This window comes from Phascolarctos cinereus, unplaced genomic scaffold (genome assembly GCF_003287225.1).
Source record: "Phascolarctos cinereus isolate Bilbo 61053 unplaced genomic scaffold, phaCin_HiC Scaffold_4;HRSCAF=312, whole genome shotgun sequence".
In the NCBI taxonomy this organism is placed as follows: Eukaryota; Metazoa; Chordata; class Mammalia; order Diprotodontia; family Phascolarctidae; genus Phascolarctos; species Phascolarctos cinereus.
In genome coordinates, this window is record NW_027555847.1 from 593,136,719 (window position 1) to 593,151,883 (window position 15,165).

Below are 15,165 nucleotides of genomic sequence, written 5' to 3' on the forward strand. Positions count from 1 at the left end.
AAATAACAAAATTTGAGATTACCAAGAAGCTGGAAGAAAACTAATAAATGGGATGCAACAGAATTAGAAATAAAAATCTTAATAGGTATAACAATGAATCCAAAGTAATAATATGAAAAATGTAAAGTTTGACATTTGGGTTAAAAAAATCAGCTATACTAGTATGAGATGATGAGACCTGTTCTAACAGCTGTTGAAGTAAAAGTGCCCCCCGGCAGTTTAGATGAAGCTACATATGAGTAACAATATGACATAGCTGCCAAAAAGGCTAATAAAATATTGTTGTTGTTCAGTCATGCCTGACTCTTCTTGATCCCATGGACCATAGCATGCCAATACCATCCATGGTGTTTCCTTGGCAAAGATACTGGAGTGATTTGAAATTTCCCTTTCTGGTAGATTAAGGCAAATGGGTAAAATGACTTGCCCAGGGTCACACAACTAGTAAGTATCTGAGGCCGGATTTGAATTCAGATCTTCTTGATTGCAGGCGGCCCAGCACTCTATCCACTGAGCCATCTAGCTTCCTCTTAGTAAAATATTAGACTACATTAAGACAAGTAGAGGAATATCCCCACACAATGGCATTAATTTGATTAAGAAAAAATACTAAGGGGCAGCTAGGTGGCACAGTGGATAAAGCATCAGCCCTGAAGTCAGGAGAACCTGAGTTCAAATCCAGCCTCAGACCAAACACTTGACACTAGCTGTGTGACCCTGGGCAAGTCACTTAACCCCAATTGCCTAAAAACAAACACAAAACACAAAAAAATACCATATTAAAATGTTAGATAAAACACCATTAATTAGTTCCATGGGCACAATATTTTGGGGCATCCAGTAAGCAATATAGTGATGATCCCTGTGGGAGTTAACCCTCTTTGGACTTATAAGCTAACTCGTTTTTATAGACCATCTGATTGGTTGAATGGCTACAGATTTACATCAAGATTTTGTGAAGTTATATTTATAATGCATTAATGATGTTCTTATAATATGAGAGCATGGTGTAGTATATAGCTAACCAGTCTTAGAATCAGGAAGATGTGGGTTCGAGTCCTGCCTCATAGACATAATAACTATGTGATCATGAGCAAAACATTTAATCTCTCAGTTCCCACCACCAGGTTATTCTCTGAGACTATGGGTTGCAAAAAACAAAATTGGGGAGGAGGGGTGTTTCCTCACTGGGAGGCCCCTATGCCAGTGAAATCAGACTCCCCCAAAACTCATCACATTGTTGTAAAGTGGTGGTTCAGGCCACAGTTTGCACATGTTCCTATATACAACGTCCAGAGCAAAGGGGATTATAGTCCCACAGAGCAGACAATGTCTGGAACACTGGGCTCAGTTCTGGGTGACGCATTTTAAAGGACTGGGTGGAGTCTAGAGGAGGATCATGGGGGTGACTTAGCATCTAGTAATTATGTGGGGCAAAGAGTGATTGAAGAAGCTTAAGTATTTTTAATTTATTAAAAAAGGCTTAAGGGCATGTGATATCGGTTTTCAAATATTTGAAGGGCTGTCATATGGAAGAGGAATTAGCTTTGAATCTCTTTGTCCTTGTTCTCTTTTTTACTCCCCTCCCCCATATTCATTCTTCATTGCTCCAGAGGACATAATCAGGACCAAATGGGCAGAAGTTAAAAAGAGGCAAATTTTTGGCTCAATATAACTTTCTTACAGTTTAAAGTATGCCTGAGTAAAGTAGGATAGCCTTCTCCCTTAGGTAGTGAGTTCCTTGACGCTAAAAGTATTTAAACAAAAGCTGACTGGCTGACCACTTGCCAGAGATGTCAAGGAGGGGATTCATGCTTCATGGTGGGGTTGGGGTCAATGACCTTTAAGGCCTCTTACAACTGTGAGAGTCTCTCTGATACTACTGGGCTTAATAGGATTCTCTCTATTGACTTTTAAAACTTGAAAATGTTTTTTATATTACTGTAAAACATTTTCCTAACACGAAGATCACATTACAGAAAATCTTGTCAGAAGTTGAAAAAGACCTGAACAAGTCTCAGCCTGAATCTGCTCCCAAAACCAAAGGAAAGAGAATGGTTATTCAGGAAATAGAGGATTCAGAGGATGAAGATGGAAAAAGAAGTGGAGAACATGAAAATGGCAGTGGAGATAAGAGTAAAATATCATTTCTTCAATTGTTCTATGAGAAAAAATACCATTTAAAGAATTTAGGCTGGTTACATTTTTCAGTTTTTATGGAAAAGGACATGGGATTCCCCAGGTTCATTTCAGCCATACTTTTTGTTCTGAAAATTACTTTTCAGGTCATTCTCTAAATTATTATTATTTGTTTTACTTTTTCCAATTCTTCCAAACCTCCCCATTTTGTTGTTCTTCCCATTACTTTCACTCCTGAACATCAGATCTTTTAGATGAAACTGTGACTGTGCCATTTTAATACCATAATTTGCAAGTAAAACAAAAATTTCGGTCTTAAATGAGAGTTTATGACCATTTGCTTAGTGGCAAATAGAGGAATTGACTAGAAAATGGAAAAAAAGATTGTGTGGATAGCCTCATATACATCTTTAAACTGGGTGAATCAATGAAGCATAGTATTTTTTGCCTCTTTAAAAAGTTCTGCTTTCAAAAATAAAAGATCTCAAAGAGAAGCAATGTGGAAAAAGTTCTATTTCCAAAAATAAATTAGGGATCCCAAAGAGAGGCAGTGAAACTTGACCAAGGTTATACGGCTAGTAAGAAGCAGAGCTAGACATGAGCCATTCTCCTCCGAGTCCATCTCCCTGGTCTCTGACAGCTGTGCTATTTCTACCCTACCCCAATAAACTGGCTTCAAAACCTGGATCTGACACATGTGACCCTGATTAAGTGGGCCTCAGGAAAATGTGGTTAACACTACTGCACAAGATTGATGAGGAAAGTCTTGGTAAATCTTAAATCACCATATAGGTGAGTTATTATAAGATATAAACTCAGTTTGTAGGAGTTAAAGTACTTCTTAAAACAAAAATAATCTTTAGTAAATAAAAGCTAGGTGCTGCCAAGTGGATGGAATACTAGGCCTGAAGCAAAATACCTGAGAACCACCTTAGGCACTTACTAGTTGTGTGACCCTGGGCAAGTCAGATAACATCATTTTGGTTTGCTTCAGTCTCCTCAAATGTAAAATGGTGATAATAATAACATACCTCTCAGGGATGTCGTAAGGATCCAATGAGGTAAACTTGTAAAGCACTAAGCACAGTACATAGCACTCAGTAGGCACTGAATAAATCTTTCTGTCCCTTTTTTCCTTCCTTCCTCCCTTCTTCCCATCTTCCCTTCCTCCCTCCCTTCCTTCTTTCTTTCTTTCTTTTCCTTCCTTCCTCCTCCCACCTCCTTCAAAATGTAAACTGAAAGGAAAAAAGGGAAAAATAACAACATGTGTTTCCTAACTTCTAGGGCAAGGTTGGAGGACGTTTTTTTTTTTAAACATTGAGGGCAACCAACCCACAGAAAAACAATCTCTAATTGTAATGAGCTACAAAGAATATAAACCTTCGTTTAATAAATGCAACAAATAAAGTTAAAATCCTTCAGTTTCGTATTATGGCTTAGTAAGATAGTAAGAAATAGAAAAAGAGAAAGATGAAAGACAGGAAGGGAAAGGGAGAACAGGAGAGAAAGAGAGAACCAAAGTGAAAGGAACGAGTGAGGGGGCCAGTATCTTCTCTCTGGAGACCTCACTCTCGGCAGCCTCCTTCTCATCCCCCGCCCCTGCCTACAAGGAGTCTGGTCTTAATTCCACTCCCCTTCAACTTCCAGCAGCTTAAACCCTCTTGGTGCATGCTGGAACAGTAGTTCCGCGAATGCATCTCTCCTTCCTCAGGCAGCCCTGGCTGGCTGCAGACTTGAGAACCCCGCTTAGTGCTTTCTCTGACTCTGAGAGTGCCCCTCGTTAGTGACACGGACTCTCTTTCATTGCACGTAGCTGTATTTGATCATTTCTTAAGGAGTCGAAAGAAACGAGAAGATACTTGATTCTAGAGAACTTGATACAGGCTGGATGAAATTAAGCTGAGGGGCAGACACATCTGAAAGACCAGAAGCTTCCCATTCCTGTGGCAGCGTTCCGGAGCGCCGGGGTGCTCGGAGGACCTGTGGGTCAATCAAGCGTATTTATTAAGCCGCCGCTGTGTGGTGGGCAGTATTCTAGGAGCTGAGGATATAAAACCAAAAAAGGAAACAGTGTTTTCCTTCTCTTCAGCTGCTTAACAGTTGAATACAAAGCTTGGTCCTTCTCAGATAAATTGGGGTGGGGGGGGAGGGAAATCACTTTTTTTTTTGCACACGGAGTAAGATTGGCTGGTTGTTGAGGGATGAACCTTTGGGTTAGCTCTGCGGTTCATCGTTCACTATGTTTGTTGTTTGTTTACTTCTCCTGAGCCTGCTAAGAGCCTTCCCACATCTTTGTTTTCTCTTTTGTGATGGCAGTTCATAAACTAGGTCATCAATGATCCCCTCTTTAGGAAGAGAGGGTATTAAAACTTGCCTCTAGGGCTTTACACCGAATCTTAAGAAAGCATAATTCTCTTGAGAAGGTTAACACATTTTTCCTCTGGCTTCAGCGGGGCCACATGAACAGAGCTTTGCTCATAATTTCCAGAGTTTTATAAGACAAAAATCAGAAACTGACAGGCTTATTGGAGATGGAACAATTAAGTAACAATGCAGAGCAGTATTTCATTAAATGCTGGAATGAGTGGCAGAGACAGTAAATAAAGAGTATAGGAAAGGGAGAAATCACCATGGGCTTGGAGTGGTCAGGGGAGGTCTCCTACAAGAGGGGGCTAGGATTTGGATAAGCAAAGGGATGAGAGAAAGACATTCTAGGGTGGGGGAGTAACAGGAGCAAAGATCTGGAGTAAAGGGGCCAGGGACAAGACTGACCAAGTGGGTGTGGAGCTTAGATAGGTAGGTAGGTAGGGTGCCAGACAGATGAGTTTGAACTTTATCTTGAGAGCCATCCGGTGGGGCATTCCTAAGCAAGAGGATGACATAAAGGAATTGGATTTTATTTGGCTTGGGTGTGTAATATGTATTGAGAGGGAAGGGACTGGAGGCCAAAAGACAAGTTGGGAGGCTCTTGCTGTACACGAAGACACTAGAGTGGTGGCAAGGAAGAGAAAAGAAGACGTGAAGGCTGGGTTTCCACCAGTACTAATTGTGTCTCCACCCACCCTGACTATATTAGTTTGGGTAGATGCATGGGTAGGAGAAGCCAAGTCAAGGATACCAGAGCTGCCTTATATTTAGGGCCCATAATGATACCCTTTAAATGATGGAGACCAAATCATACGCTTATACTTAATTGGACCTCAGTGCCAGGTGCTTGGTAGGTGCTTAATAAATGCTTCTTGATTGATTGACCATAAAGGAAACATTATTTGGTGATGTGTTTTTAAATTGAGTAAGTGACCTTTCACTGATTCCTCAAGAGAATAAGTTTTAATTACAAAATGAAACCCAACTCAGGATGCTAAATGTTTCCTATTACCCTAATTCATTCAATCTCTGCCTTCCATATATTGGTTTCATTACCTACAAAACACATTGAATGATGTTTCTAGTCAAAATTACAAATTAGGTCTTTGCTTTGAAGCAAACCAATCATCACATAAGCCAAGTGTAACATTATATGTAATACTACACTTTAAGTTTTGCAGTTAGGTTGTTGTTCAGTCATTTTTCAGCTGTGGTCAACTCTTTGTGATCCTATTTGGGGGTTTTTTGGGCAACAATACTGAAGCAGTTTGCCATTTCCTTCTCTAGTTCATTTGACATATGAGGAAACTAAGGCAAACAGGGTTAAAAGACTCGGCCAGGGTCACACAGCTAGTAAGTGTCTGAGGCCAGATTTGAATTCAGGAAAATGAGTCTTCCTGACTTCAGGCCCAGCACTCTATCCACTGTGCCACCTAGCTGAAGTTAGGTAAGGCCTAATAATTCAATTTTAAATAATTCTAGTTAGAGAGGTTTTTTTCATATAGTCATAGTCTGAGGTTAACACCACTAACTTATTTAGCATTCCTCAAATATTTCCTTCAAACATTTCTATAGTGAGATTGATGGAAAGTTGAGAAATCTTTTCTAGACCTGAATATTTTTCTCTGAGAAGAGTTGTAGATTCAGAGCTGTAGTGGCTACTGGAAATCATCCACTTCATTCTATAGATGAGGAGACAAATGAGGTGTCCAAGTTCATACAGGTAGGAATAGCAGAAGTGGGATTTGAAAACAGCTTTTCTAGCTCCAAATATAGCCTTCTATTATACTATCATGCCTCCAGACAGGTCTCAGGAAACAGGGGGACAGGATTTGGATAGCTAAATGTGCAAGAGAAGGGTATCCTATGTGGGGGAAACATATTCTAACCTAAGGGGGACCAATAACGTAATGACTATTAACTATGGATTGATCACATTTTAAAAATTGAAAATACTCTTTCATGGACCCTCTATTTAATAACTTATGAAAAAAACATTTATTGACTAATATGAAAATATGTTTGACATGATTGCACATGTATAACCTATATCAGATTGCTTACTGTCTCAGGGAGGGGTCAGGGGAACGAGGGAAGGACAGAATTTGGAACTTAAAACTTAAAAAAAAAACCCTAATATTAAAAATTGTTTTTACATGTAATGGGAGGAGGGGGGAATAAAACATCATTTTTTTAAAAAGAAGGAAAACATTTATGATGTACTGTGTCTACTGATACAGTGTTTGTATCATTATACACTGATGTAAAATATACAGTATACTCATTTTAAAAATAAGATGATGCTAAAGTCATAAAAGGCCAGCATGCTTTAGAAGTGATTAGTACATGTTATCTCTCTTTTTTTTTTCACTTTTAGGCAATTGGGGTTAACTTGCCCAGGGTCACAGAGCTAGTGGGTGTCAAGTGTTTGGTCTAAGGTCACATTTGAACTCAGGTCCTCCTGACTTCAGGGCCGGTGCTCTATCCACTGCCCTACATGTTATCTCTTAATCACAATACAAGGAAAATGCAAATATGAAGAGGGCTATCGAAAAGAACACAAGCACAAAACCTAACCTAGAGCCATTTAAAGTTAAATCCAGTGTGGTTTAGTGGGTAAAGTGCTAGACTTGGAGTCAGGGTGATCCATATTCACTCTGCCTCTGTCATTCTCTGGATCATCATGAGCCATTCCTTGAACCTCAAGTGACTCTGAGATTTATCAACTGAGGCTGGTTTTAATCTGTATCAGTAGAGGGCGTTCCCACTACTGACACGCCAAAGAGCCTAGAAATATTGGTACATATTTTAAATATTTTATGCTTGAAAATTTCAATGAGCTACCATTTCTTTTTCAAGAAAATCATTTAAAAATAATTCATTAATCAAACCTGATTTTATTTTCATCTTTTACAAATGAACATGGTCTGTAATGGGAGAAAGCAAGTAGAGAACGTGTATAATTTTGATGTTATCTAAAAGTTCTTTGTCATTAATAATATTTTTACTGTTAAAACTGAGTCATTAATTCATAAAATATTATTGAAAGGAAAAACAATATTATTGTTGCATATATTGTTTAAGCAATTTGACAGGTAGTTAATTGATAGTGAAAAAGCTGAATCCTAGTGACTCATTCCCCATATCGTTATTTAATTAATTCTCCTGTATTTAAAGAGTTAATGTTGCCGGACACAAACCTACAATTCAGTAGCACAAGGCTGGAGGCCCTGCGGAGAAACAGGGGTGGCAAAGAGAGAGCAGCCCTGACTGTAACACCTTCTTAGTGTAGAATACGCTTTCACTTCCTAGGCCTTTGTCTGGCATCTTCAGGTACATGTTTTTGGTCCCAATTTTCCTCAAAAAACCGACTGCCCAATTCCCTGGGGCTCGGTTCCTGACTGGTAACACCCCTCCATTGTGTTCACGGTAGTTTCTTCTGATGATGCAAACTCTAACCTCCTTAATCAACTTCCTTATAGAAACCGATGTGCCCGTGAGAGGAGAGCAGAGAAGTGACCAGCCTGAAATGGGAAATGTGCAGAATAAGTTTACTGGCAAAGGCAATGGGAAAAAGTCCCGAGGAAAGCAGGCCCAGAAGTGCAGAGATCGCGCCGTGAGTGGAGCCACCTCCCAGGGACAGAACTCCAAGCCTTCACCCAGACTCGGAGGGGAAGTGAATGGCCATCTCGAGAGTGACAAAAAAACCGCAGGTGGGAGCGGGGGGGCCAAGGAGGTCGCCAGACCTGGACCAGCTCCCTCTCCTCTGCCCCTTCCCGCCGCCACCGCCGCAGACCTGAAAAGCCAAGGGAATGAGCTCTTCAGGAACGGGCAGTTTGGGGAGGCAGTGCTTAAATACTCACAGGCAGTGGAAAAACTCCAGGGTTTAGGTGAGTTGTCATGTGATTTGACTTTGTTTGACAAACAAAACCTGCAATTGCTGCTAGTTTTATTTGCTGGAATCACAGTATAAAAATCTAAGCCCAACCCTTTTGAGTGACAGGAATTTGCCGTCTGTAAATTCCTTTGTAATGAATAATGATGGCATGATCTGATTTATGAGTGATAACTGGCAAGGAATAGGAAGTTACTTGAAATGTTGCACTGAAGGAGTCCTGTTTGTATTGATTTACATGTTGTGATTGCTGATTTTGTGATGGCTGTGTCGGAAATAAAGGGTAGCCCCTGGAAGCTTTGCACTGTCAGCAAAAAGTAGTAAGTACTGCAGTGCAACCAGAAGCTACAGGAGGCTTTGAATACTAAGGGAAAAGGGTTTTGATAATTAATTTAAACTCTATTTATGTATGACTTTAGGAAGTGAAAGTGCCGATGAACTAAGTGTCTTATACTCCAATAGAGCAGCATGTTACCTAAAGGAAGGCAACTGCAGTGGCTGCGTTGAAGATTGTAACAGGTAAATTACACCCTTTGAGGCGTGGAGGAGATTGTTTGGTTTCAGCATTTTGAAGTTTTTTTGTTTTGTTTTGGTTTTTTATCTTTCTTGATAAGGATCTAATTTGGCTAGGAACGTAGCCGACTTGATAGGTAATAAGGAAGCACTCCTTAGTTTTTTGAGCAGGTAAATGATGGAACAAAAGGGTGGTTTAGTAAACATTAATCTGGAGGCAATGCAAAGCATGAATTGAATAAGGAAGAATCTGGTGACCCAAATACCAGTGAAAAGGCTGTTATTGTAGTCAAGATTTGATTTTTGTGAGGTATTTGGGGTTAAGGGACTTGCCCAGGGTCACACAGCTAGTAAGTGTACAGCGTGTGAGGCCCAGTTTGAACTTAGCTCTCTTGACTCCAGGCCTGGTGCTTGATCCACTGTACCACCCCTTATAACTGCCCCTTATAGCCTAGCTTTGAAATAAGGGTGAGTGTGTATATTGTGCATATGTAGCGAATCTTGTATCTACAGTTTTTGCCTAGATTGCTTACTATTAGAGACTCCGTTCTAGCCTCCCTGCCTTAAGACTTATCCCCATTGGATCTGTCCCGAACACTTCATCCAGATTAATCTTCCCAAAGCATCATTTTGATCAAGTGCTGTAATAAAAAGAGGGTTTAAAGTCCTTAGGCCTGGGTTTGGTTTAGCCCTGGTTTAGCACTGCTACTATTGCTACTACCTATGTCACCATTTAACCTTTCTGGCCCAAGTTTTTATATCTGCAAAACTAGGGAGTTGTACTAGATGGGGGTGGAGAACATGTGGCCTCGAGGCTGCAGGTCCCCCCCCACACACCCTGTACTAGATTATCTTTAAATTTCTCTTCTATTCCCTTCTGAATCTGGTGATTCTAGAATTATGCCATTCACTTGCTCAAAAACGTATCATGTGATACAGTCAGCTTTTTACTATAGCTATTTGTATACATGTTTTCACGTCTTTAGATTGTAAGGTTCTGGAGGTCAGTCATACCATTTAAACTTTGTGCTCTTTATAATTGTTGGCGCTGTGGTGTGTATGAAGTTGAAACAGAAATAAATACGAAAAGATAGAAAAGTAGATACAAAAATAAATATTTGTTGAACACATGAGGATAATGTGACTTAAATACCTTAATATAGTAAAGTACCAAGTTATATCTTGGAAAGGAGGCTATTTCCCTGAATAATAAATATTGAGTTTTCTTTTACCATTGAGTAGTTTCACACTTTGGACCAAGAGGGAGCTTTTTAAGTGCATTAGGGCAGTAAAATGTCTGTCACACCTGACAGAATTAACTTTTACTTCCACAAGATGAATAGTTTACTCTTTTCTCATTGGCAGGATTAGCTCCATTAAAGTGAGTCAGAGAACTCATTACTCAAAAAATACTTCATATATTTGTAACTAAATTATACAAACTCTTAACTCCTTAATTTTGCCATGGTCACATTTTAAAATGTATAGTTTTGAAAAATTTATTACCAAATAAATGACTGACTTCTGGTTGACCCATAAACTTCCATTTTTTTTTTACACAAAATTCTTAAGAAAATGAACAATTGGCATTTGTCTCAGTGGAGCAGACAAACAATACAACACCTCTTCTAGAGATCATGGAACACAAAGCCTTATGTGTTGGAAGGCCAAGAGCCTTTAGTCTCTCAAGCAGCAGTCTATCTTTCTGTTATTGTGTAATCCAACTACTTATAGGACGTTATTGCTTTCTTTATTACTGCATTTTCCTAGTAATAGCATTGTATCCTGACTTCTGTGGCTAAACTTTGAGTCCTTAACAATCAGGACTTCTGTCCAACAATGAACTTCCTTTTTTCACATGGTTTTGGGATGTTGTCCTTTACTAGTGAGCACTGCTCAGTGTTAGTGAGGTGCCCAGAGGGCATGAAAGATCTAACTTCGAAAGTTGGTGGAGTGTGAGAATTCTTGAATGGTTGTTGGTGTAGGAGGAAATAATCTACCATCTTGGGGTGTAAGATTGGTTCTGGCAGGGAGAGTCCTTAGAAAGGAGCTCTGTCTGAGGGGCAAGGGACCTAGCTCAGCTGATTACAGTATAATGTCAAAAGGATAGGTTTATATTCTATAATCCACTTTTTCCAAGTGCTACTTGATAATGGTGACTATTAGCCCCAAGCTAGGAAACCAGTCTGGTATGACCCAGTGTTTATTCTAGAGGATCAAGTTTGTATCTCCTTTTGATTTCCTCTTATCTTTAGCAGATATTTTTGGGTTGAAGTTATATCTTTTTTTGGCAAACAGGTAACACTGGAACCACGGAAATCTTTGGCAGCATACCACATCGTCATCATCACAGATGATGTTTATAAAGTACTGACTATGTGCCAGGCACTGTGCTAAGCACTTTACAATTATTATATCATTTAATCCTCACAACAACCCTGGGACATAGGTGCAGTCATTATGTCCATTTTACAGATAAGGAAACTAAAGCAAATAGAGATTAAGTAATGACTTGCCCAAGGTCAATACAGCTAGCAAATGTGTGAGGCTGGATTTGAACTCAGGTGTTCCTAATTTTACTTTTATCAAAGTATACATTGTGTCTCTTGTAGCAAACACCAGGGCATAAATAGTCAGCCCTGCATTTGACACTGTAGTCATAGAGAAGAGATAGGAGTACTCAGATGAATTATTCTTTTCTCTGTGAATATACCTCATGAATGTATGTAATGGTCTTCAGGATGAGACATATTTAAATAAAGATTCCTTCCTTTTTGTGTGTATGTGCTGCCTTCTCCTTCCTTCCTCTTTCTTCACAACAGAGATACTTTCATCTCCCTGAGAGATATATATGTTCCATATATAGAGATATCTAGAATGAAGTCTTGGAGCCAGGTGAAGATGTAGTACATATTCAGTTCTTTGGAATTATGGGGCATGTTTCTTCTTGTCCATATTTGGTGCAAGGAACAAGAAATCTTTATATACTTATATGTAGTGGATATCGGGATTTAATTTTTTTCAGTGAACAAAATCCACTTTATATCTCTCCCACTGGAAAATAAAGAAAAGAAAAAACAAAACCCTTGTAGCAAGTATGCACAGTCTAGCAAAACAAATTCCTGAATTGGTCATGTCAAAAAAAGAAAGTCTCACTTTGTACCTCGAGTCCTGAGTCCTCTGGAATCATGATTGGTCAATTGAGTTGATTAAAGTTCTTAAGTCTTTCTAAGTTATTTTTATGTTACTGTGTACAGTGTTCACCTGGTTCTGCTTCCTTCTTTCTACAACAATTCATACAAGTCTTCCCAAGTTTCTTTGAAGCTATCCTCTTTCTGGGGCAGCTAGGTGGCGCAGCGGATAGAACACCGGCCCTGAAGTCAGGAGTACCTGAGTTCAAACCTGGCCTCAGATCAAACACTTGAACCTTACTAGCTGTGTGACCCTGGGCAAGTCACTTAACCCCAATTGCTTAAAAAAAAAAAGAAAAGAAACTATCCTTTTTCTCACCTACTACCTCTAGGAAAAAATACAAAATGATCTAGCCCTCTCCTACTTTTCCTGTCTTCTTATACTTTGCTCCTTGACACGTATTCTTTGATCCAGTGACACTGGCCTTCTGGCTGTTCCATGAACAAGACACTCCATCTCTTAGCCCTGGGCATTTTCTCAGGTTGTCCCCCATACCTGGAATGCTGTCCCTCCTCTGCTCTGACTACTGATCTACCTAGCTTCCTTTTAAGTCCTGTGTAAAATCCCATTTTCTGCAGGAAGTCTTTCTTAACCCTTCTTAATTCTAGTGCTTTCTCTCTTTTAATTAGTTCTTGTTTATTTTGTATATAGCTTGCTTCATATATATTTGTTTGTATGTTGTCTCCCCCATTAGACTGTAAGCTCTCTGAGGGCAGGGACTGTCTTTTGCCTCTTTTTGTATCTTCAGCCGTTAGTACACTGCCTGGCACATAGTAAGTACTTAAATGTTTATAAAATTGAATTAAATTGAATTAATCATTTCTTACAGCAGGATAGTATTCGCTTGTATTCATATACCATAATTTGTTCAGCCATTCCTCAATTGAGCGATGCTCCCTTAGTTTCCAGTTCTTTTCCACCACAAAAGGAGCTGCCATAAATACTTTTATACTTAAGGGTCCTTTTCCTCTTTTGATCTCTTTGGGTTATAGACCTAGTGGTGGTGTCACTGGGTATAAGAATGCATATCTGAGCAACTTTTGGGGTATAGTTCCAAATTACTTTCCAGAACAGCTAAACTAGTTCATAGCTTCAGCCACAAGGATATTAACATATCTGCTTTTCCTCAGCCCTTCCAGTATTTGCCATTTTCTTTTTTTTGTCAGTTCTACCGATCGGATGGGTATGAGGTGGAGCCTCAGAATTGCTTTGCATTTCTTGATCTCCCGTAATCCTAGTCCCTTCTTCTGTTGATTATCTTCACTTTATATCACCCTGTTGTAGGTCTGTGTCACTTCTTGCCTGGACGATTATTATGCTAGTTTCCTGACTTGTCTGCCTGCCTCTAGTCTCTTCCCTTCTCCCACCTGTCCTTTATGAAGCGACCAGAATAATCTTCCTAAAGCAGAGAGGTCTGGCCATGACATTTCCCTTCTTAAAACCTACAGGAGCTCCTAACTGGTCGTAGTTTATGATACATCTAAGGCATTTAAGACCTTCCACAGCCTTTTTTCCAACCTTCCTTTCCACCATTCTCTCCTGATACACTCCTTCACATTTCCTACGATCCAGCCAAACTAGATTACTAGCTGTTGCACAATCTCCCCCTGAGGGCTGTCATCTTCATATATTTGTACAGGTAGTTCCCTGCGCCTGGAATTCATTCCCACCTCATTCTTGCTATTGAAATCTTCTTCTTGTTCCCCAGTTGATAAATGGTCAAAGGATATGAACAGGCAGTTTTCAGATGAAGAAATCAAAGCTATCTATAGTCACATGAAGTACTTTTGAGTAGAAATTACTTTTGATTAGAAAAATGCAAATTAAAACAATTCTGAGGTACCACCTCATACTTACCAGATGGGCTAATATCACAAAAAAGGAAAATAATAAATGTTGGAAAGGATGTGGGAAAATTGGGACACTAAGGCACTGTTGGTGGAGTTGTGAACTGATCCAGCCATTCTGGAGGGCAATTTGGAGCTATGCCCAAAGAGCAACCACACTGTACATACCCTTTGACCCAACAATACCACTCCTAGGTCTGTATCTTAAAGAGATCTTGAAAAAGGGAAAAGGACCTATATGTACAAAAATATTTTATTTTGTGGTAACAAAAAAATTGGAAATTGAGGTGTGATGCCCATTAGTTGAGAAATGGCTGAACAAGTTGTGGTATATGAATGTAATAGAATACTCTTGTACAATAAGAAATGATGAGCAGCAGATCTCAGAAAAACCTGAAAGACTTGTATGAACTGATGCAGAGTGAAATGAGCAGAACCGGAAAAACATACACAGGAACAGCAAAATTGTGTGATGACCGTCTATGAATGTCGTATCTCTTCTCAGCAATACATTGATCCAAGAGAATTACAAAGACTTAAGATAGAAAATGCTATCCACATCCACATGCTGGAGTCTGAATGCAGATCAAAGCTTACTATTTTTCACTTACCTTATTTTTCTTTGTTTTTCCCTTTTAGGCTGTTTCTTCTTTCACAACTGACTTTTATGGATTTTTATGATTGCACATATATAATCTATGTTAAATTGTTTACCATCTCACAGAGGGGGGAGGGAAGAGGCAGGGGAAAGAGGGAGGGATAAAAACCAGGAACTCAAAATCTTATAAAATGAATGCTAAAAATTGTCTTTACATATAATCGGAAAAAAAATACTATTTAAAAAAAAAAGAAACTTTCCTTCAAGGCCCAATACAGGTACCTATTCTGTGAATCATTCCCTGATCCCTTCCCCATCTCCACTCCCACAGGTGAAAGGGTCTTTTCCTCTGCAAATTTTCCTAAAGATTTTTGAATGTGTCCTTTGCTCTTATCATATTCTATTTTATGCTGTTTGTGTACAAATCATCTCCTCCTAGTAGACTGTAAGCTCCTTGAATGGTTATTGGTTTAGGAGGAGATAATCTACTATCTTGGGGTGTAAAATTGGTTCAGGCAGGGAGGTCCTTAGAAAGAAGCTCTGTCTGAAGGGCAAGAGATCTAACTCAGCTGATTAGAGTAAAATGTCAAAAGGATAGGTTTATGTATTCTATA

The 15,165-nt window shown here is 39.3% G+C and overlaps 1 protein-coding gene across 2 annotated transcripts in view; it reads left to right on the top strand.

Annotated features, from left to right (window-relative positions):
* The window catches only part of SPAG1 (sperm associated antigen 1), a 76,389-nt gene that overhangs the window by 39,134 nt on the left and 22,090 nt on the right, over nt 1-15,165 (top strand). For both annotated transcript variants that reach the window (XM_078153680.1, XM_020969308.2), the window contains exons 11-13: nt 1,980-2,136; nt 7,989-8,396; nt 8,821-8,920. In XM_078153680.1, coding sequence (XP_078009806.1) covers nt 1,980-2,136; nt 7,989-8,396; nt 8,821-8,920 — 665 coding nt within the window. The remainder of the gene's footprint in view (nt 1-1,979; nt 2,137-7,988; nt 8,397-8,820; nt 8,921-15,165) is intronic.